The 23,353-nt window shown below is 37.3% G+C and overlaps 5 protein-coding genes across 6 annotated transcripts; 3 read left to right on the top strand and 2 right to left on the bottom strand.

The window, feature by feature from the left end:
• Window positions 100-1,379, top strand: LOC105178332. The gene has a single exon (XM_011101799.2). It carries the CDS (start codon window positions 253-255, stop codon window positions 1,321-1,323), a length of 1,071 nt encoding a protein of 356 aa, XP_011100101.1. The 5' UTR covers window positions 100-252; the 3' UTR covers window positions 1,324-1,379.
• Window positions 4,243-7,534, top strand: LOC105177858 (cytochrome c oxidase subunit 6a, mitochondrial). Its single transcript, XM_011101129.2, has 4 exons — window positions 4,243-4,493; window positions 4,785-4,891; window positions 5,051-5,093; window positions 7,205-7,534. The coding sequence occupies exons 1-4, from the start codon at window positions 4,373-4,375 to the stop codon at window positions 7,237-7,239; spliced, it is 306 nt and encodes a 101-aa protein (XP_011099431.1). The 5' UTR covers window positions 4,243-4,372; the 3' UTR covers window positions 7,240-7,534.
• Window positions 8,302-12,218, bottom strand: LOC105177857 (uncharacterized protein DDB_G0290685). 2 transcript variants are annotated; one of them, XM_011101126.2, is made up of 2 exons: window positions 11,776-12,218; window positions 8,302-10,881 (listed from the first exon to the last, which is right to left on the bottom strand). In XM_011101126.2, exon 2 carries the CDS (start codon window positions 10,830-10,832, stop codon window positions 8,523-8,525), a length of 2,310 nt encoding a protein of 769 aa, XP_011099428.1. In that variant the 5' UTR covers window positions 10,833-10,881; window positions 11,776-12,218; the 3' UTR covers window positions 8,302-8,522. The 2 variants fall into 2 exon arrangements, with proteins under 2 accessions (XP_011099428.1, XP_011099429.1); XM_011101127.2 differs by lacking the exon at window positions 11,776-12,218 and adding an exon at window positions 11,008-11,028.
• LOC105177856 (cysteine desulfurase, mitochondrial) lies at window positions 13,482-15,321 on the top strand. Its single transcript, XM_011101125.2, has one exon. The coding sequence runs from the start codon at window positions 13,633-13,635 to the stop codon at window positions 15,001-15,003; it is 1,371 nt and encodes a 456-aa protein (XP_011099427.1). The 5' UTR covers window positions 13,482-13,632; the 3' UTR covers window positions 15,004-15,321.
• LOC105177855 (EPIDERMAL PATTERNING FACTOR-like protein 2) lies at window positions 19,814-21,554 on the bottom strand. Its single transcript, XM_020698999.1, has 4 exons — window positions 20,856-21,554; window positions 20,734-20,768; window positions 20,429-20,645; window positions 19,814-20,207 (listed from the first exon to the last, which is right to left on the bottom strand). The coding sequence occupies exons 1-4, from the start codon at window positions 20,941-20,943 to the stop codon at window positions 20,089-20,091; spliced, it is 459 nt and encodes a 152-aa protein (XP_020554658.1). The 5' UTR covers window positions 20,944-21,554; the 3' UTR covers window positions 19,814-20,088.

The following is a 23,353-nucleotide window of genomic DNA, read 5'->3' as shown; positions in this document are numbered from 1 at the left end:
ATTAGAAATAATTATTGTATTAATACTTTTCGCATTAGTATTCATGGGACCGAGTCAAGAAGTGTCTCTCCATTCTTAAATTCAATTCCAAATTTCTCCCGCGAAGAATTCGTCGTTTAGATTAGACCCCTCCGTCAAACACGCCCTACATATATACGAAACTCCATATCCCCAAACCCCACGGCTCACTCACTCCCCACACCTATACGCAAGCATCTCTGTACGTATATGTGTAGGCCTTGATCAGCTTCAATGGCAACGGCGGTGGTACAGCCGTTCACAAAGAACCTCCGCCCCACCCCCATGACTCTCCCCAATCCAAAACCACTAAGAGTCTGCTTTTCCTACGCAGCCTACGCCAAGAATCTGATACATTACCTCCACTCCTCGAATATTCCGGTGGAGGCCGGCCTTTCAGAGGCGGAGTTCTCCGCCGTCGAGTCTTCTTTTAATTTCACATTCCCGCCGGACCTCCGCTCCATCCTCCAAGAAGGCCTCCCCGTCGGCCCCGGCTTCCCCAACTGGCGATCGTCATCTAAACAACAGCTCGAGATTCTCACAAATCTGCCGATCCTGGGAATTTGCAAAGAAGTTTCAAGAAATGAATTCTGGGTTGATTCTTGGGGTATTAGACCTGATGACACTGATCATACTACGAGGTTGGCTAGAGGGTTCTTGAAAAAAGCGCCGGTTCTTGTGCCGATTTATCGGCACTTCTACATCCCCTCGACGCCGGCTACTGCGGGAAACCCAGTGTTTTACGTGTATGGAGCCGACGTGAAGTTATGGAGCTTTGACATTGCCGGTTTCTTTCAGCGGGTGGAGTTTAGAATGAGCGGTGGGGAGGAGGTTTTGAGGAGGCCGAGGTTGTGTAATTTGTTCACGGCGCCTGCATGGGCCGCGACGGAAGCTCAAAGGATCGAGTTTTGGACGGAGGCGGCGGAAAGAGGGGAGAATGAGGCGGCGCGTATGGGTACACGCCGGTGGTGGAGTGGGGAGTTGGGAGGGTGTTTGGAGGAGGTGTGTTGGAGGTTAAGGGTGGGAGGGTGGAAAGAGGAGGATGTTAGGGAAATGATGATGATGGACGGCTGGGATAAGGTTAATCAGGAGGATAATCAGAGTTCTGATGAAGCAGTCGACAGTGAATCCCTGGACCTGGAATGTCGCGTACGGACGCTGTCAGCCAGATTGTTGCGTGCGGGATGGAGCACGGAGGATGTGGTGGAGTCTCTTGGATTTCCATATGATCTTCATCAGAATGGTGTTCTTGATGGAGACTCCTGCTTTGATTTCCATCATACAGCAAGTTGTGGTGATCAATAGCATAATTATAATAGCATCTTCTCATTTCTTTTTTTTTTTCTTTGAAAAAATTAGACTAGCCACTGAATTTTTTAGTTTTATTTTTTTTAACAAATAAAATAAGCTCTCATTTTATATTTTCAAACTCTGAATCTCGATCACTATTGAAAAATCATATACCAATTTGAATAGATTTAACTCGAGTTTGAGTTGAATCGACTCGCAAAGCTCGCAAGTCAACTCGATTTAACTTACGTTAATAATTCCAAATCATATTCAATTTGCAACAAATTAGTCAAATTAAAATCAGAGTTTCTAAGAACTTGTATACTAAAGTTGGGGTTGATTTGGAAAGAAAATGGGCTCAAAATTAGCCTCGAATTTATGAGTAGATGGGTTGAATTGAATCTCGCTCGTGAGGCCACAATTAATCGATTCATCTTGGGCCTAGCTGTATTTCTATTTAGCCGTAGAAGAGTACTGCACACCATCACAGCTATTTCTAAACAATATTTTCAATAAGTATCCTTTTTTAACATTATGCAGTTTGCTCTCAATCGTCACCAGTAGCCAAGATTCGTGATTGAAATAAACTCTCAAAAGATGAATTATCACTTTTGATGCGTATTGGGATTCAATCGCACCATATTGAGCGAAATTTTTTTGTAAAAATTTTAAAATTATTAAAAAATAGATGTTAGCACTTACATACTTAAGTCAATAACGATTTTTTTGAAGAAATAAAAGAAAAATTTGAATCAAAGTAAGAATAATGGTTGAAAGTAATATTCAGAAGATGAAAATTGTGTGGAATGCAAAAAATATGAAATAGCCTAAAAATCGAGAGAAAATGAGAGTATGAGTGTGATAGTTTGTGTTACAAAAAATGACTGCATGATGATACAATTTATAAGCATCTATAAAGCAGGATTCAGAAGGTAGTTAGGTCAAATCTGGTGCCACATTGAATAGCTACACATGTTAACAGAAAAAAAATCTTAGAATTTGAATTTATCTAGAAGAAAATTTGATATTTTGATCAAGCTTTACCTAGTTTGTCAGTGTATCTAGGGATCTAATCATTTGTTGAGTAAAGTATTAATTTTCGCCAGATCTCTTGGAGGTAACCAAAAATTTTTTTTTAATGACGTGTTTTAAGGTGCCAGCCACTTGTGTGGCATAGCATTCCTGTTGTATGGTAATTAAGTTTGCTGGGTTGGGCTAATTCTTTCAGCCTACCAGATTATGAAAAGAAATAATTTATGGACTTTATGACTTACTCTGGGCCAGCCAGGCTTAGGCCTGCTGGATACCCTTAGTAATGGCCCACTACCTTTCTCATGAATTTTTAAAAAAATATATTTGAGAAAGTATCACACTTAAAAAAAAAGAAAAAATGTATTCTTATACAATTTACATCCAATCTAATTTTGTGATCCATAATGTCATTCATAGATTAAAATACCATGGAGTCTCTAGGCAAATAAATTTTGCTCATAATTAAATAATGAATAAAATCATATAATATATTAATTATTAATTATAATATTTTTTATTTATATTTTAAAATTTACTAAATTAATTTTAACTATAAACAGTTAATTTAATTTATATTTTAATATATATTGTGTTATCGATGGCCGACAAGTGTTCAAATAAAGTATTTCGACCAATCAAATGATGCTTCGCAATCAAAGATTCCAACCAATCAGAGCGCGCCATGTGAGGCAAGTGCACGTACGCTCTAATTAAATCAAGACAAATAAATATTTGTCTCTTTAAGAAAATGCAAATATTAGAAAGATGATGTCAAGTTAACCAATCATATCATTTCAAATATATGATGTATTTATTTTTTTAAATTAAATTATAAAGAGATAATACAAAAGGTGTTCAGGTGTATTACAATTCTACCTCTTTGACACCTATATAAAGAGGTCATTGAATCTCATTAAGACACACGGAGACACAGACACACATAGAGATAGAGAACGAAGAGCCAAGCAAGGAAAGAAGGCATATAATTATCTCTATGTAGTTTTTCGGTTCAAGAATATTCAAAAGCATACAATGCGGAGATCGACTCTTTTGTTAAAGGTGTGCCCACAAATTATAGCGTTTAATTTGGGATTACGGACGCTAAGCCCTCGAATTAACGTATCCTTTTAAAAAGATCCAAATGGCAAATTCACTTTTAAATCATCAAATTCCAAACCAAGACTATATTGTTTAATTCGAATTACAGGCGTGAACCCTTGAATTAACGTTATAGAAATTTAAATCCAAATATAAAAAAAATCTACATAGAAATTACCTTTGAATTTGTCAAATTTGTCAAAAATATATTTTGAAGAAAGAAATCAAGGGATTGAATAGAGATTTATCCATTTTGATATTTCAATCTATATATTTTATTTGTGTTTTAATTTTTCAAACATAATAAAATTAGTGGTCACAAAGTCGTCTAGAGATTGACAACAACTTCATATGAATCCTAAACATAGGACTACCTATCAGTTTATTACTATGAGATTCAGATTCTCTTTTTATATAAAATCCAGTGGTTAAATATTAAATTTTATAAAAATAGATATCACCCATGAAATATGATGTGTTTGGTTATTATGTGCAATATTGTCGTCCAATTTGAGATTCATTAAGAATAGCATACTAGCCTATCCCACGACAGGTTCCAGGATCTACTCGACTTGACTCCGACTCGGATCAGTTTATAGTTCAAAGTATGTAGTTGTAGAAGTTCTTAAATTTTGATAGGGAAAAGATGGAAATTCGCTAAAATGCGTGGGGGATCTTTGCTAATAATTGAAGTTGAGGGGAGGTCAATGCAATTCTCCCTTTTCTCTGTGTAACTGAGAACTGTCTTTTGTTTGAGATTGACGCTTTTGTGAGTATTTCTCACTTGGCACCTCCCACGACTTTAGTTTTCAACGCCATAATCGTGTCACCCTCCGCCACTGCTAAAATATTTATTGTGGAGACTACCAGCAATCTCATTCTTGCTTAAGTAATTCAACCGGCAGTCAGAACAGAGAGAGAGAAGAGAAGCGATATGGCAACGGCGATTGTGAGATCTGGCCTTCGCTCCGCCCTCCGCGGTGGCGCGTCTGCCCCACGAGCTTCCCCAGCTTCCAGGCGCTCCTTTGCCTCTTCCTCCCATCATGATGAAGCTGGTATGTGATTATGTATGTCCGTAAGACTGAAAGATTCATCTTTTATTGGAATTAAGTCGCGCCATAGAAATTATACAAAATCTGAACTTTATTTTGTGTGTGCGTGTTTATTTCCATTTTCAGTTGTGCATATCTCCATTCTAGGGTTTTAAGTGCATTTAGTTTTTCTGTAGCTTGTATACGCTTAGAGGTGTTGCTGCTTGGCTGTTTGATTTAACATTGAGGTTTTGATTGAAAATCCTTGATAGATCTGTTTTTTTTCCTTCCCTTATTCCTTTTGTTTGAGTGTAGCTGAGGCTGCCAAGTGGGAGAAGATAACATATCTTGGAATAGCAACATGCTCTATTCTTGCCATCTATAACCTCTCCAAGGGTCACCCGCACCATGAAGAACCTCCTGTAAGATCTTTTTTATATTTTTTTGGATGCGTCCCTGGAAATTTTTGTTTTTCACTTTGATTGAAGTCTGTGTATAGGTGTTACTTTCAAGAATCAAAATGGCAAAATTCTGAATCTTGTGGACAGTAGTACTTGTCTCTGATATAATTTGCCTTGCAGGCATACCCATACTTGCATATCCGCAATAAGGAGTTTCCATGGGGTAAGTTTGTTGGGATGTTACTTACTTTTTTGTATACTTTAGTCTTACCCGGCTTCATCAGCCCTTGTCTTAACGTATTTCATGCAATGTGCTTCGATTAGCAGGCCATATACATGCTATCTGTAGTCTTTGAATAATCAAAAGTATGATGAAGCTTAACATTTCAGTCTTTCTGGTGACAATTAGAGCTTTTGGAAAATTCAATCTTTTAACAAATAGAGAAGAAAATATGTGGTGCTTGGTATTTGATCAGAATAAAATGTGTTGATGGCTTTTGATATATAGGAGAACTCATGAGACGCCTGAATCTGTCTGCAGGAGCTCCAGTCCTTGTATTACTAAAGGCTCTTAACTAACTTTTGCATGTAAATATTTAATTTGAATCATATTCAACTGTGATAAACATGTTGACGCTGTTAATATAACGCACTTGTATACTTTCCAAAACATCGGACTTGCTTTGGCTGCAAATCCTGTTAATTGCCAAAAGTATTTCTTGAATTGAATGTTTAGTATATATTCATACAAGACATGGATTTCCTGTGTGGTTGTTGTATTACTAATAGGATTGTCTCATAATCCCTGTTCTGCAGCTTAAAAGTTTGTTTAAATGCAGCATCAAGGAGATTTTATGCAATCTCATCTATGAAATTTTTTAGGCTTTAATTTTTGGGTAAAAACTAGCTCACAGTGAGATGGTTTGAAGAAGTGATGAAAAGTTGGTTAAGATCTTGCTATCATATTATGTAAAAACCTTGTCTTCAACTCCTTAGAAATGTTTCTGCTTGCCAAACCTAGTACTGTCATGGTCTAAGGAGACTCAACTTGTAAGCAACATTATTCTCATAGCGGTGACCTCATTATAACCTCATATCGACTAGGCAAAGTTTATGAATTCAATGTTTGCTTGACTGCTTCCGGCTTGTATTACATAGAGATAGTGGCTTCTTGTGAAATACAAGGAGGAATGAAATGAAACTAAACTAATTCGAGTGGAAGGAATCTATGGATGCTGGATGCTGAAAAGTTGTAAGTTTCAGTTCTAGTAACTGTATTTAAGCATATCTTAAGATAATGGAGTATAGAAAAGATACTAGAGGATTTCCAGATTAAGGATGCAAGTGTTTCAATTTTACGCTCTAGGATGCATTCTAGGGTTTATATGGTGTTTTTAATCAATAACTTGTAGTGATTGTGGATATCATATATAATTGGTGCGGTTGGATATTACAATGGAACTTATCAGAATCATTCTAACTATTTGAATACTATCTGGGTTAATTTATTATCTTTTAAGTACTTGGTTCATAATATTACAAGTCTAGTTATGCTCATTGGTATCATCTACTTACAATAAGTATTGACTCTAAGATTGCCCTTCAATCTATCTACTAAGTGTCGTTGAGGTAGAATTTCTTTGATCTACTTTATAATTACTGAAGTAGGATCTCCTAGTGTCTCTTTAATCTACGTGCTAGTTTTTGAAGTAGAATCTCTTATAGTACTGGCTAGGCGGTTTGGCATCTCTATCCAAAATACACATTAGGCCCCACAATCTTTATTGAATTTATTACTAATGGACTTGTTTACTTACATCCTGATCATCATAATCTGATAAATTGAAAGTTGTGCCTGAGTGAGCTGATTTTAGTCAGTGAGAGTTCTCAAGCGAGGACTTGATGACTTGTACTCTCTGTCTTGCATGAATTTTATTATTTTTGCTTTGTAGCTCTTTAGTTCCTTTAATTGCATTTCTTTCCTATTTAGTGCAAAAACAAGTGGTAAAGAAACGCTAACGGTATAGCCAGTGCATAAACCTGACTCATAAGCAAGGACCTGAGATGATTATTCTTCCTTAGTATGTAACTAGGCAACCAGACTGAATAATGTGTAGTTTCATATGAACACTTCTCCTGCAGAGTTTATGAGGAAACTTGTATAAATATGTTTTCCAACTCATAGATTGATGGTGTAGGTTGCATAAAATCCTTGAACAAGCACTGCCTTGGCAACAATAACATATATCTGTTTAAAATCTGTCTATCTCGTATGACATTTTTACTTTTAATTGCTTAGCAGTTTAGTGATATTAACTTAAGATTTCGTTACAGGTCCAGATGGTCTTTTTGAGAGCAAGCATCATTGAATCTTCTAGGTTGTCCAATGCAAAAGCTCAAGATATAACTGGTCTTTTAGTTTGCTTCTGCAATATTTGAACTTGTGATTATCAGATGTGCTGTAGTTCCTTACAGCATATCGCAATGTCAGTCTTTGGAATCAGACCTGGGAATGCAGTGTGGATGTTTTTCACCTTCTGTTAATCTGTACTTTTTGTCGTTCCATCTGCAAAATAAAACTCTGAGGAATATATTGGGCGCTTTCGGGTTGCACCCTTGTTGAGACTACAATATCGCAGCATTTTACTTGAATTTCTGACTACAGCTGTTTCTGATTTGATAATTATATTCTAGCTTTTTGAAATTTAGTTTTCAACAACTATCTTTATCTATTCACGGAATAATTATTTTCACCTTAAAGATATGTGAAAAGGATGATGGGCATAAAATAGTAGTACAGGCCCACAGGATGGTTGCATGAAATCTGTGGGTTTCGGTACATTGCCGATACCCCACACGGTTCTTGATTCACAGCAGAAATGAGGAGTGGAAAACTCTCTCTTTGTCCAATCTTTAATAACAAATTCTTTTGAATTTGGTTAGATCATTCTAAATTTTAAAAAATTTAAATTATTCAATTTTAATTTTGAATTATATTTTATTGAATGTTGTTGGATTTCAAAATCTTTTCAAATTGAGTCATTTGAAATGCTATTTTCAATTGTTTTTTTCAAATTCAAATTCATCAATTCAAATGCATTCTAATAGAATTTTACTCTGAATTCCTTGGTTTCGTAAGCTGTCTGATCAATATTTCTCCACTCTTAGTTTGCATTCCTAGGCGTCCAGTGTTGCTCTACCAGAAAGCAAAAAATCATGTTTTATGGTTTAAAGCAAGAGCTGAAGAAATATAATTGCTGCGTAAATTTTATTAGAACTGTAAAATAAGCACTTATTGGTAGTGTAAAATCCAAAAGACAGTTTGCTTACACAGAAGACAAGAAAATATAAGCCTGACAAATTGTAAGACATGACGCTATAATGAGAGTTAAACCATAAACTGAAAAGAAAAGTACTACTGAGGTTACCAATTGTTGTACTTCGAAAACTAGAGAGAAGAATTAATCAACACTCAAATAAAGTTCCACATTTGAGACTATGGCTGCCATATTCTATGCTGCTTGATGAGGCTCAGCAGAAAGAGATGATAAAGTTCAGTACTATCACATTTGCCTTTGCAAGTGAAAATAGGGGGTAGCGGAAAGAATGTAAAGTAAAAACCTTTTTAACTACAAATCATTTATGACAAGCTTCACTTGGCAGTTGCTTCATGGCTGTTAGCTCCATCTCCTGTATCCGGAAGGGTATCCAGGTCTGTACGAGCGTCTTTCACTTCTTGAGGAAGTGAAGTGGACGAATCAATACGATCTTGCTGCGAAGTCTCAGAAGAATTTTCCGATCTATTTTCGCCAGCATCAGTACCATTAACGTCATTGAAGGAAGCCATTTTCCCATCTGTTCCAGAATCATCATCAGTCTTCTGGTTCTCAGCCGAGTTGCTCTCGTTTTCAGCTGAAGTTTCAGAATTGTTCTCCACACCTCTGGATTCAACTTTTTGCTCATCTACTGCACCAGATTGTATGTTACTAGCAGACTCGTTCGAGCCCCCATTCTCCACATCGACATTCCCACTTGTTGAATTTGAATCTGATTTCTCAGCAGTAGTATCAGGTTTTTCTTTCTGCTCGTTTAGAACGTCGCCTGATGTGTTGTTTTTACTTTGAGTGGAATCATTGGAAGGGTTGTCATTAGCATCATGCTTGTGTTCATCAGCTCCAGTTGTTCCTGCTGTAGAATCATGATCATGCCCAGACTCTGTACCTTCAGCAGATACTGCATTTGAAGAACTATTTGGCTCGTTCACATTGCTCGACTCCGAATTACTTCCGCTATTTTCCTCAGACTCATTCTGTTTCTCATTACTTGTCTTTTCCTCCCCATTCAAATTAGCCAGACTAACTTTCTCTGTTTCTGTTATGTTTTGAGAATTCTGAACTGTGTCACTGTCACCAGAGGTGCTTTCTCCTACACCATTTTCTTCCTTCACACCCTCAGTTTTATCAGTTCTGCCTTGGGTCTCACCCTCTGATGAGCTTGAAATTTCCATTGAACCATCTTTGTGCTTCTCGACTTTGCTGTTTTCCTCTTGCTCTTTGCTACCTTCGCCATCCTTCACATTGCTCAGCTCCCCACCATCATTCTTCTCTTGCTTGACTTCGGTTTCTACACCTCCCTGATCTTCTGTCGGCTTCTGCTTTTCACTTTCGTTCTCCTTCTCTTCCTTAACTTCATTTTGGTTTTCTCTCTTTTCATTTTCATGCAATGTTTCTTCACTTTTGTTCTCTTTGTTCTCATTCTCTCCTGTTACCTCTTCACTTTTGTTCTCTCTGTTCTCGTTCTCTCCTGTTACTTCTTCACTTTTGTTCTCTTTGTTCTCGTTCTCTCCTGTTACTTCTTCACTTTTGTTCTCCTTGTTCTCATTCTCTCCTGTTACTTCTTCACTTTTGTTCTCATTCTCTCCACTTGCTTCTTCACTTTTGTTCTCTTTGTCTCCTGTCGTATCTTCACCTTTGCTCTCTTTTCTCTCATTTTCTCCTGTCGTTTCTTCACTTGTGCTCTCTTTGTTCACATTTTCTCCTGTTGTTTCGTCACTTCTGTTCTCTTTGCTCTCATTTTCTCCTGTACTTTCATCACTTTTGTTCTCTTTGCTCTCATTTTCTCCTGTACTTTCATCACTTTTGTTCTCTTTGCTCTCATTTTCTCCGGTACTTTCTTCACTCTTGTTCTCCATGCTCTCATTCTCCCTTCTTGTTTCTTCATTCACGTTCTCATTGCTCCCATTCCCTTCTACTGTTTCTTCACTTTTATTCTCTTTGTTATCCCCTTCGTTACCACCATTTTCTTGATTTCCCTTCACTTCAGCATGCACACCTTCATTTTCACCAATCTCTCCCTTCTCTTCTTTCACATCCTGCTCAACAGACCCATTCCTTTCACTTTCTTTCTCTTTACGCTCTTCACCTCTTTCTCCACCTTCCTCTTCTTCACTTCTTTCACTGGTTTCCACCCGTTTTTCCTTCTCTTCTCCATCGGTCTTATCCTCGCTGGTTTCAGCACCCTCATTACTTTCCTTATTACTATTTTCATCTTCTTTAGTTTCATTCTCCTTGCTCTCTTCCGTCTCCCTTACCCCATCCACAGAATTTTCTCTATGTTCACTTTCTTCCTCTGTTTTTTCTTCTTCTTGCCCCCGATCGTCCGGCCTGTTTTCATCATCAAAATGCGCTCTTTCCTCCTGTTGATCCTCTTTCTCCTTTTCATCTTCAGCATCCTCTTTTTCCATCCGGGGCTGGAGATCCTTTCTTCCCAACTTGATATTATCACTCCCACCCTCGATCTTTCCTGAAACTCTCGTGTTTTCTACGGATGCCTTCTTGTCACGGGAGTGCTGCACCTGGTAAAGCAGCCAGATGCAAATTCCTAGTAGCAAACATATCTGCAGCACATGCTTCACTTTGATTCCTTTATTTCTCTGGTAGCGATGAGGCGATTGCCGGAACATGATGAGTCCACTTAAACCTCGACTAGAAAAGCTCCAATTTGCAAATGTTCTGTCCAAGAATAGCTGGAAGGTTAAAGAAACCTTTGGCAAGAGACAATATGACAACTTTAAGAATAATATAGGTAAAGATTCATCAGAAAGATCAACTAAATCATAAACCCTAGATGGTTGTTACCTCTAGTATAAGACTAGACAATCTTCATTGAATAGAGATAATCAAGCGGAAGTCTAGAACATAAAACAGAGAAAACTTAAAACATAGGCGTTCAATCTTGTTTCAAAGGGCAAGCTCTTAAAGAAAATTAGGTAGAGCAAAAAGCGAATTGTCTAAGGGTGGCAAGACCAAAGGACTTGTTTAAGCCGTCCAGGTCCGGCTGCCTAATAAAAGACAAGAACAGAGTACAAAACAACAGGTGATGTTGACAAACCATAATCTTGAAACTGCCTTGTTCACTAATTGTGTCATCAAATCTAAGTAGTCCGCCCAAGTAATTATAAATTTACAGCAGAAATAGTTATAACCAAACAACAAACTACAAACATTAAAGAGCTTCTTAGACTGCCAAAACTCAAGACAATGAGTTCAATCTTTAAGGAACTGAATCTGAAATTACCTGAAATGCTTCTTTGCTACCAACATATACTTTTCTAACTTAAAGAATTCAATCGAGAAACCCCACAAAATTCAATCAAAATAAAGGGAAAATGGTAATTAAATCACGTAACTTATTACCATTCTTGGCCAATCCAGAACAAGGAAATAAATGTTAATGATTAGTAAGACAAGGCAATAATTAAAGACTATAAACAGATAAAAATTCCAAATCCAGTAACTGATCCAATACAGATCCACGCATCTTTTCCCATCACATTGCACGATTAATAGCCAAAGATCAAATCTTAGAGAAAGAGATAAAAAAGAGCCAGAAGAGAGAAGCCAAACCTGATGCCAGTACGCCACAATGGAGAGCTCTACAGATCCCTCTTTAATGATGCAGAAAGTATGCTTTTTACACTGATAACTAAGGCTTTATTGATTAAGCTCCAAGAAAAGGTTTGAAATGTGAATATAATATAGGTTCTTGAGGGTTGCTTAAATACAGTGAAAGGCAACAGGGAGAGTGGCAGTGCCCTTCAAATTCAACACTTGTTGAGAGGATACGCAAAGGATTTGTGGTGGGTATGAAGTAAATTTCCAAAGGTTAAATGAAACTATCAAAGGGATTGAGCAATGCTAAAAGATGGTTTGGTTGCTGAATTCTGAAATAGATCTGAAATCTGCTTCACTCTACGCCTTGTCTGTGTAAATAATGTGTGTGTGTATATATACATATATGTATGTGTGTGTGTATGGAGACTGGAGAGAGAAAGATGTGTTGGGCTATCGACCTTTTCGGTTTTCAGGGACTTCGAGGTTGTCTTCACGCACTTTCGTGCGCGTTCAAATCTGTCAGCGAACCGACACCTCCAACCTTTTTTAGAAGGAAAAAAAATGAAAACAAAAAAGAATTGCCAACTCTTTGAGTAAAGTCCGTATAATTAGGAATTTAAAATACACAATTTGAATTTATCAGTTTAAATATAGTCTTAGATTAAACCCAAATTCTACATAAACATTATATTTCTCAAGTTGATAATTTTTTAGATTAAAAAATAATACTTTGATTTCCCTATCTCCGTCCTGGTTTTAATGCTGAGAATTATTAAATAAAAATTATAGAACAAATAAAATTGAGATTGGGAACATATTAATCTAAATATTAAACCCAAGGAAATAGGAGGCTCAAATAAACTCGAAAGAGCCATGAAAGCCTAATATGAGTAAGTGTCCAGACACAAGAATGCTCCTAAATTCAAATGCTAATCTCTAATCCACATCATTATATGTCCCAATCACCAAAATTAGGATCCATAGCCACAGGAAAGAGACAAGTTGAAAATGTTCTTATTTAAAAACATAACCTACTACCAGAAAATCAAGGAGCTCTTCTTACAGAAACATATCCTTTAATTACATATCCGAATCTGAAGGGATTATTTCTTATCCCTAATTTGGAGGATATCTATAAATAGCAGGTTCCCTCAATCAGTAATTTTTAATTTTATATACGCAAGTAATCAATTGTACTTGTATACTTCATTCTATTACATTTTTATTTATCCAATCACTTAATTGAACATTGAAATTGTAACATTTGTTTTGCAAGTTTTCTTTCTTAGAACTGGGACTATTAGACTTGATTATTTTGCTCATATAAAAATCATGATTTTTCAAATAATGCTTATTTTATTGGAAAAGAAATCAGATTGGCACACATGTTGTTGAAATATTAGTGGACAGCGATGCAAAGATAACGTGCGGCCCCGCAGGCAAAGATCTCCAGATCTCCCAAGTCTAAATATATTATGGCATGTGGGCTGGGCCTCCGAATGCTATTGGGCCTTGGATATGATTAATTAATATCAGCCCATATCGGCTTAGGCAAAATGAGATATGGTTGGTTGGCCCAAATACAAAGTCAAAATCATTCACTCCTTAGAGAATCATGAACGTTATGACGTGTCATGTTTGTAGAGCGAGTAGATGGATGCTCCCACGGTTGGTGACCGTGACTTGAGTCGGTCACTCAATTTATACCCTACTTTCTCCGGATAATAAAAAATCAAATTCAAAGCTTTCAGCTTCTTGCAATCCGATTTGTATATCGTTGAGGACTGTATCTGTGGTACAACCCTCACAGCAGCAGCGTAGTATCAATTTAGGCAAAACCAAGTCAAGAAAAATTCAACAACTGTGGAGATGGCCTCCAAGTTTCTCGCGAACGCCATCCGCCGTAGTATCGGCAAGTCCACTGGGGCTTCCTTCCGCCTTTGCCGTTTTTCAACCGCCGCAGCCGTGGCCGCGGTCGAGCCTCTGGAAGAGGATTCCAGTGGAATATCAATGAAAGGAGTCAAAATTTCCGGCAGACCCCTCTATCTGGATATGCAGGCAACTTCGCCTGTGGACCCGAGGGTGCTTGACGCCATGCTTCCTTATTATGTCTCCCGCTACGGGAACCCTCATTCGCGGACCCATCTTTACGGCTGGGAATCGGAACAGGCAGTTGAATCAGCTCGAGCCCAAGTCTCAGCCCTAATTAACGCTTCGCCAAAGGAAATTATCTTCACCTCCGGCGCAACTGAGTCGAATAACATATCGATTAAGGGCGTTATGCACTTCTACAAGGACAAGAAGCGCCACGTGATCACCACCCAGACCGAGCACAAGTGTGTCCTGGATTCCTGCCGGCATTTGCAGCAGGAGGGCTTTGAAATTACTTATCTTCCCGTGAACCCTGATGGGCTTGTAGACTTGAACAAGCTGCGTGCTTCAATCCGGCCTGATACTGGGCTAGTTTCTGTGATGATGGTGAATAATGAAATTGGTGTGATACAGCCGATGGAGGAAATTGGGGTAATATGCAAGGAACATAATGTTCCTTTGCACACTGATGCTGCGCAGGCCTTGGGCAAGATCCCAATTGATGTGAACAAAATGAATATAAGTTTGATGTCTTTGAGTGGACATAAGATTTACGGGCCAAAGGGGATTGGGGCTTTGTATATGAGGAGGCGGCCGAGGATCCGGGTGGAGCCCCAAATGAATGGGGGTGGACAAGAGAGGGGGATAAGGAGTGGGACAGTCCCAACACCCTTGGTTGTCGGCTTTGGTGCTGCATGCGAGCTGGCTATGAAGGAAATGGAGTATGATGAAACGAGGATAAGGGCGTTGCAGCAGCGGTTATTGAATGGAATTAGATCAAAACTAGAAGGGGTTGTAGTGAATGGAAGTGAGGAGAGCCGTTATGTTGGGAATTTGAACTTATCCTTTGCCTTTGTGGAAGGGGAAAGCTTGTTAATGGGGCTGAAGGAGGTGGCTGTATCAAGTGGCAGTGCTTGCACAAGTGCAAGTTTGGAGCCATCATATGTGTTGAGGGCGCTGGGAGTTGATGAGGACATGGCCCATACCTCGATAAGATATGGGATAGGGAGGTTCACGACCGAAGAGGAAATTGATAAAGCGGTCGAGCTCACTGTAAAGCAGGTGGAGAAATTGAGAGAAATGAGCCCACTATATGAGATGTATAAGGATGGGATTGACATTAAGAGTATCCAATGGGCACAGCACTGAGTGAATGGAATAATGGGATATTGTGATCGTGATGATAAATTAAGAGAGCCTTATGGAGTTGCAGGTCACTCATACAGAGTGCTTACTTCTGCTGGCAAAGCATTTGAATGCTCAATGGGCTTTACCAGGTCTCATCTGAGATTGCTCTACATGTTTCAGGACCTCAATACGTAGTTGCATTACAATTAAGTTTGTTCCTAGATGAAATCTTTTGGATGTTTATGCCATGATATTAAACAAATAAAATATCATGTTATAAGCAGGACGTACTTATACTTTTGGTAGAGTAAGAATTGGAATGGGATTTATGCTTCTTGATGCCTTGCTCTTTATGCTTTTTTGCATAATTCAATATAAACAAATTGGTTGCATATAATATGTGGTTGTAGCTCTGTTGAGGTGTGTTCAGTTGTCACTCGCTCTTAGATGTATTCATGACTGTAATGTTCCAATGATGCAGATTTTTGTTCTATGCTCAAGATGGTGCGGTTCATTTGAATGCTAATGTTTTAGAGTGAGTGTGTGTGCCACATTTTTGAATACTTGCATAATTTTGTTGTATTCCCAAGAATCGACATTCACCCTTGTTTACAGGTGCCTTGGTTGTGTGCTCTTGGAGTAACTGTTTGTCTCTTTTCATTCTTTTAGCAAATTGTTACTATAAGTAAAAGACTTTTATAACATTAACTTGCTTGGTGTTCATCCTCTTGATTCTCACCTCCTCCTAACACACTCATTTTCCTTACCAGTATCTTGTAGGACAATTTTCCAATTGATATCAGCTTTTTGCACCAGAGATTGTTTTTGTGTGTTAATTGAAGATTATGTCATAAATGGGATTTGAAGTATGCTCTGCTTGGTGGCCATATTATTTGGTCTTTCGTGGTGGTTCCTGAGTTTGAATTGCATGTTCCCAGTTTTGGTCTGGGCAAAAAGGAGGTAGGCATCATCTTGTTTAGTCCTTAGAAAAGTGGAACAGTGTGGTGCCCATATGATTTAGGATCAAGGTATTCTGACTGACTTGTGCATAATATGAAGTAGGAGGGACAATGAGATCTGATCATCACGGTCCTCTAGCAAGAGAGGGTAAATTACTTGGTTATAATTAGGATATGACCCATCTTGATGTTCTTGTAGAATGGGACCTGGTGTAGTTTTATATTTTCTCTTGCCTGCTTCTATTTGATTTTACATTTCTATTCAAGACATAGGATTAAGAGTTTGATTGTGATATAGCGATCATGTAGTACGTTCCGCTAGGAATAAGTTATGGGATCTTAGACTTTTATACTAAAGGCTCTGAAGGCTTTGTTCATAGGATAGGACAAGAATGACTATATCCTCCACGTAATATGGATTCTTTCTTGTTTCACCTAGACAGCTGTCCTCTTCTGAATTAGGCTTGATTAGTGATGCTTGGCCATGACTTGAATTCTTTTGAAAGTCTATGCATTCTCTGTAGCTCCAAAGTTGTGTCTATTAACTGGATTCAAGGTTAAGTTCATTGAGGCAGTAATGTCATTCAGAAGGTGTAATTTTATGATATTCCAGCAAGATTTTATTGCACGTCAAAGAGATAAGAGTTAGAGAATTCAAATCTGTCAGGGAATTGGACTTTTGCTTTATCACAACTTCGATTGAAATATACAAATTTTAATATTGATTTTGAAAATTTTCAAAGTTCACTTAGAAAATGAGGTGACATATAATGGAAGATTGAAGAAATTCCTCGTAGCCGTTGAAGACCTTTGTGATATGTGATTCAACAATCTTGCTTAATGCAGAGAGATTCCAGTCGGCATATGGTATAACCTGAATATCTGTAACCTTATCCTTTTGTAGCTTTCTTTTTGCAGTAAAAAGTGATTGCAAATAGATGAAAGGTGAGTGACAACTTGGTGATGCTGCTTATTATAGTTGTTTAGCTAAGGTTTAGTAGGTTAATCATTAATGGTTTGTTTTTATGTGATGGGTCTCTGGTTGGATTTGAATGTTCGGTCAGCTTGTGGCCTCATTTACTGAGCAAGATAAAGGTCCCAGTTGGACCCAATGGCTTCTTTCTCTGTGAACATGGACTGTAATGGCATGTCCTAGGCCCGCAAATGGTCTTCAAGGTAATGTACAGCTAGGCTGTAAATCTCTGTGTTGTAGTGTTCCCTTTTCTTGGCGAGTTTTATATAGAGTAACCTTTTAAAAAAGTGTGCTGCTAATTTGAAGTGATCTATACGGTTTAATGAAGATGGTCTGTGCCCTCAGTAGATTGAATTACACCAATTGCAACTGAACATTTGCACCAGTGTAGGTTGTCTGGTGTATGTCTCATATTCCTTTCTCAACAATTTCTCAACAAATGATTTGGAGTTGAGAACTGTAGTTGTGTGCATATAGAAATAATGCAACAAACTTACCCTGTATTTATTTCTAGAGCCCTCAGTTTTTGAATTAGAGATGGTGTCTCTCCATCAGTATCTACTGTAATGAAGATATTGAACTAATTATCCCTGGCACAAGCAGAGACTTCTACTTGTCCTTTGTACAGCAAGTCTGTCTGGGATTGACCTTGATAAAGTAGAATACAAAGTGAGAAGTTTCATCCTGAAGTCCGATATTTCAGGGTCTTTCAGAACTTGGGACATCTTTTGAATTGGTTTCCATATACACAGCAGGTGACGATACTGGTTTCAGATCCCTGGTCGTTGGAGCAAACTCCACAACATCACCAAATTAAGGAAGTTGGATTTGAATCCAGGACCTCTCTTACTAAGAGGAGAGGAATTATTCTACAGGTTGCTTGGGATGAGAACATGCTGCCAAAAAACCTGGCTCTATGTGCTTGAATCTTCACTAAAACCCGCGCAAGAACTATCAAGGAATAAGTGCAACTCAAAAGCATCATCTACCTATACAAATGAATTGCTAGACATTAAGTTGAAAAAATTTAAGTGATTGTGGATTCCCTTAAACGGGAAAAATTTTATTCAGGGGAAATTCATAGTACCTCTGAGTTATTTAATTGTTATAGAAATCTGGACCGTCAATTCAAAATTCTTGATTTTGAAAACTTGCAATGGAAAAGGAAAGGTTGGTGCAGTGCAGGATGAGCAGTTTTGGTGGAGGAGGATCACAAGGAGTTATTGCGCTATCATAACTACCATGATGGTCCTGCCTCTACTATTATTTGATTCCCAGAGTACGAATAGCTTATTGGCTTTTCTGAATAGTTGATGGGTACCACTTAAAAGCAGTTGGGTACAATCTTTGTCCTTCCCTGGGAGGGATGCTGATATTTCAAGTGGACGCCCCTAAAAAGCTTCGGGATAAGAACGGGGGGTTTGGGAATCAGAATCCCTTTGCCGTCAGCTTTTAGCTTCTCTCTCTCTCTCTCTCTCGATCAAGAGTGTAAAAACATTCTCTTCACTTTGGATTTTAGGAGAATGGACAGAGAAAGAAGCTTGGGATTTCAGGGCAGCTCAACGCCATTACCTGATTCCACACTATATATTAACACAATATAAACTTCACTAAGGATATAACATAATTCAAATTATGTGTATTCATATAAATATTTATATGTGATCCCAACTAAGGTGAAATTGGTCAATTATGAATTTGCAGTTAGATTGCAGTATTTTGAGGTTGTGGAGAAGGATGGAGGTGGAGATGGCATAAGAATTGTCCCATCATTCTGATACTGATTGGAGATAGGAACAACAACTTTTGATGTATCTGCTACAAGAATTATGCCTTTTTGATGGACAGATGGAGAGTTACCATTTCTTGCCACATTGATTCCTACCTTTTTCTATCATCTCATCAAGTTAGCTTGCTATCTCTCGAGATGCTCAATTAGACCGAATAAATGTAAGCTTAATTTGTGTTAATGTCTCATACCTCACACCTGATTCATTGTGCACGATGGATAGACCCGAATGAAGAACGTTCAGCTGCATGCAAATAGTTAAAGTTGACTCCAACATTCGGTTTATCTCTTTAGAAATTTGGTATTTATGATATTCTTTTCGTTGTGCCGATTAGGTCTAGCTCAATCACCAAAATTATGACCATGACTCTAAGGTGTGGGTTTAAATCTCACTAATGTATGGGTGTCTCCACTTTGGTAGTATGTATTAATTATTTATAGTATTTGATATTAAAAAATAGTATATGATTGCTATTGTTGTCGTTAGTTGTTAGATATCAATATTTGATGTTAATCATTATTATCAATTTATCCAGTGCCTCTCTTCACTTCAAAAAAAAAATATATATATATCCTCTTTGTTGTAAAATTATCATTTTTATATTGTCAACTCTAATTCGAAAGTAATATTATAAAATATATAGATATGTCGAACTGATATTTAATATCTATGTCAAATCAAATACGCGATACAAGGACAAAGAGTGTATGATTGAACATAAGGATGTCCAATGACATGTCTTTATCTTTTTTTTTTTTAATTATTATTATTATTACATTTTTTTCTTAAATGGTTTTTTTTCCAGTCTATCACTAGGAATTACTACATGCATCTGGAACCATAGATTGCTTAAAAAGCTAATTGGAAATCATGTATGAATGCAATTCTTACACTATAAAGAATATTAAACTCGCAACCATTTAATTAAAAGTTCTTTACTTTTTTAGTTTCTGGTTAAACAATACTGTATAACTAAAAATGCATATATGGTTTTCTCAGAAAAGAATACTCACCAAGCTTGCCATGAGACGATGACAGATTGCTTTACTAAGCAAATCAAACAAAGTAAAACTGAGATTGATCGATGGGAGGCCAAGGCGCAGATTTCTTGAAAATCAAGAAATCATTCCGCTACAATCACTCACTAGTCACTGCTGCCCATAACCCTACAATAAATCTACCTAATAAGGGTAACTTGCTGTTGCGTTGCGTGTTAACATTATTGGTCAGAAAGCACAGCTTTCTGAGAAAGAAAGACCCAAACGCAATATGGTTCCCTGTGCTAAAATCAGTACTCTCCCAACACACACAAACACACACAGTGAATGAGGGCCGGAGAAAGAATCTCCATCTGCTTTTCACAGTCCAACCAAATCTTTCATCCTCATTCAATGCGTATCTCCCCTTTAATATGCGTAACAGCATTGTACGCATCAGAATCTCTGCTACAATATCTCAAAACCCCAGAAATCAGAGCTGCGTATGATTGATCGCCAATGCGAGCTGTAAATATTTATGAATCAATAATTATAAGACAGATGGGGAAACTTTGAAGATGCCCACATAAAAGCAGAGTACTTGTTTCCTCAGACTAGAATTAGAGCCAAAAAGTTGAAAATCTGGTGAAAAATAATGTTATTTCACTCCTGGAAATGTCAATTAGTGATGTACAGGATTCAACAGGGTAAGATTTTAAGGATTGAAAATGAAGTTTCCACATTTACATTTCCAGCTCATGGGCTTGTAGTTGGAGTGGTCGTCGCCTCTGGCGTCGGCGGCGGAAGAACCTGAGGCTGAGTTCTCGATTGCGCTCCTTGTTTGCGGGTTTGTCGGCACTTGAATGGCTTCACAGTGGGCGCAAGAACTGCACCTCCGCTCGCACTGCGGCGGCCTCGAACCGATCTGGGCTCTCCACATTGTCTTCTTATCTTCCTCCACTGTCTGCCAGATGAATAGAATTTACTCTCAGTATCATCGTAAACTACACGAAAACACACAGTGCATGATGAAATGGCGAATTCTTTCTTACCTGGAAATTGCCAGCTGTTTGGGCCATTTTTCTGCCTGAAACATGAAAAAGATGACAACTTTAATACACAGGCCATGATTGCGTGTGTGTTGAAGAACATGGGATGGCTAATGATCACTTACCTTCAGCAATCCCGAACAATCTGAACTGGGACGAGGTGGAAATCACAATGACAAGAATAGAAACAGCAAGGCGATGACAGCACACCATAATGCGATGGAGTTTTGCACTTTGCAGCTGAGAAAATTGATCCGATCCAGGCAACAATATATACCGGTAGAAAACTCAATCAAGACAAGCAACGATGAGTAGAAAAGTGTTGAGTGATTGAGATGGCAATGGAGGGATAGATCATTTTCTCCTTTGTACTTTTGCCCAAAACTAAGAAATAAGATGAAATCAGCGTACAGCGAGTGAACAGAGGAGGCTACAAACTACAACATGTGTTGTCACATTTGTCAATCTCTCTCTCTGCCGAATGTTGATTGTATTTTATTTCTAGTGAGGTTGAGAATGTGATAATGATGGAAGGACAGAGGAGTATAGCAGATCGATCAGGATCAGCGAAAGATCAAAGAAGGGAAAAACTTTGAGCCTCGTGGAGCGAGCCAAGAACGAAACGGAGAGGATTAGGATTTTGAGAGGGTGGAAAAATAATGAATGAGGGAGGGGAGAACAGGGGAGGCCAAGACAGGAACATCCCACGGAATTATTGTACCACAAAATGAAAAAAGAGTAAAAAAATACTCACACAAAGACAGGGAATTATTGTACCGATTCATTACAGGGCGTATCACTTCTCTGTTAGGCCAAGCGTGTTTACTTGGGATTTAGCACTTCTTGTTCACTTTCCACACTTCAGCACCACCTACTTCACTGCAGATGACTTCCATTTCCTAGTACAAATTACATATTTTTTCAAGAATTTATTATCCTTTAAAAATGATAATTTGATACTGTTGACTTTTAATAAGTGTATTAAAACGTTACCAAAAATATTTTAATTTTGATCTAAAACTCAAAAGGGATTATTTCTAGTGACTTTCTAGATATCATCACTCTTTTATTTGTACGACACTAATATATTGTATTTGTTATATAATTAATACACTCCTATCAAATTCTAATGTATATTATATATTAAGGGAGAGTACCTCTTCGGTGTTTTTCTTATTTTTCGTATTTTCTTTTACTTACTAACTCCCACATTATTTATAGGTGGTAAAAAATATTTTTTTAAATAGTTATTTATTTTTTGTTAATATTTTTTTCTCTTTCTCTTACTCTAGATATTCTCTAACAAAATTATTAATTTTTTAATAATAATTATTTTCATATTGTTACGTTTTATACAATAAATTTTTTTATTAAATGATACTTAATTATTGTAAATTTTTGTACACATACATCAAATATAGCCAGCCAACTAGTTTGAATAAAAAGTTTGCATGTAATTTTTGCCCTTAGAATTGAGCTTAGTAGTTCCATGGAACAAGAGAGGTGATGTTTGGTTTTGGGCTGTCTGTCCACTGTACAAGATGCATAAAGTAGAATATCTGGTAATTGGGCTTTCTGCCAATGAAGATGGGCCGGGCCGCGCCAACTACCTAGAAACATGCCCACCAAACGACCTTTACTCATAAATCTCATAATTACATTACAAATAAATAGCATAATATTTTTAATCAGAACAATCGTATTGCTATAATTCATTAAACTGTTCAATTAGATATCGATTTTGAGCAATGTAAGAGAATTTGTCCCAACAATTAAGGGCTTGAATTAATAGTAATATATCGTATAATTTGCAGAGCTGCCCACATTAACGCATCAATATTTCTAAATCAACCAACAAATTTAAAGTAAACAACGAAATAACATACTACTATTAAAAGTAAACTAAATACGTATATCTGCAAGACTTAAATTCACAATCTCTTGACTGATGACGTCTTCGCCTAATGGTTAAAGTTAATATTGAGGTTTCATGAACAAGTTCGAGGTCATGGATTCGAGTTTTACCAGATATATAAGTATTTGTCTCACTTTTATGTGAATTATTATAATTTATTTACTCTTTATTATGTTTTGAATTGATGTAATTTATCTACTAATTTTAATTATACTAATGTATTAATTGAATTAATATATTACTAAAAAATATATAAATTTTTAATTATGAGACATCAATATCGCCAATCAAACAAGGAGTGGTTGGATTAAGGATGTGGACCAAAAATGGGGTTTGGTAGGTGGACAAAGGGTGGTTATATGGTCTGAATCCAATCCAAATATAGAGTCAATGTGAGATGCTCCTAATCAAATGGCCTCACCTCATTTAATTCAAATGCCTTGTTGCTCTGTCTTAACTCCATCTCCATCTCCCCTTCCCGTATATTATTTGACGTAGACCCTATACCTGCTGTTACTGCTTTATTCTCTTTCTACTCCATCTTTATCAATTCCATTTTCTCACCACTACCTTTGATTTATCATCAATTCATATAAATTACATCGAATTCAAGCCTCTCCTAATGTCCAGTTATCCTAGGAAAAGATGTCGTCACGAGGACAACGATACACTAACATAATATGTTTAATTTGAAATAATTACAAATAC

The sequence above is a fragment of the Sesamum indicum genome, linkage group LG15, assembly GCF_000512975.1.
Source record: "Sesamum indicum cultivar Zhongzhi No. 13 linkage group LG15, S_indicum_v1.0, whole genome shotgun sequence".
In the NCBI taxonomy this organism is placed as follows: Eukaryota; Viridiplantae; Streptophyta; class Magnoliopsida; order Lamiales; family Pedaliaceae; genus Sesamum; species Sesamum indicum.
This window is presented reverse-complemented; position numbering and strand designations above follow the sequence as displayed.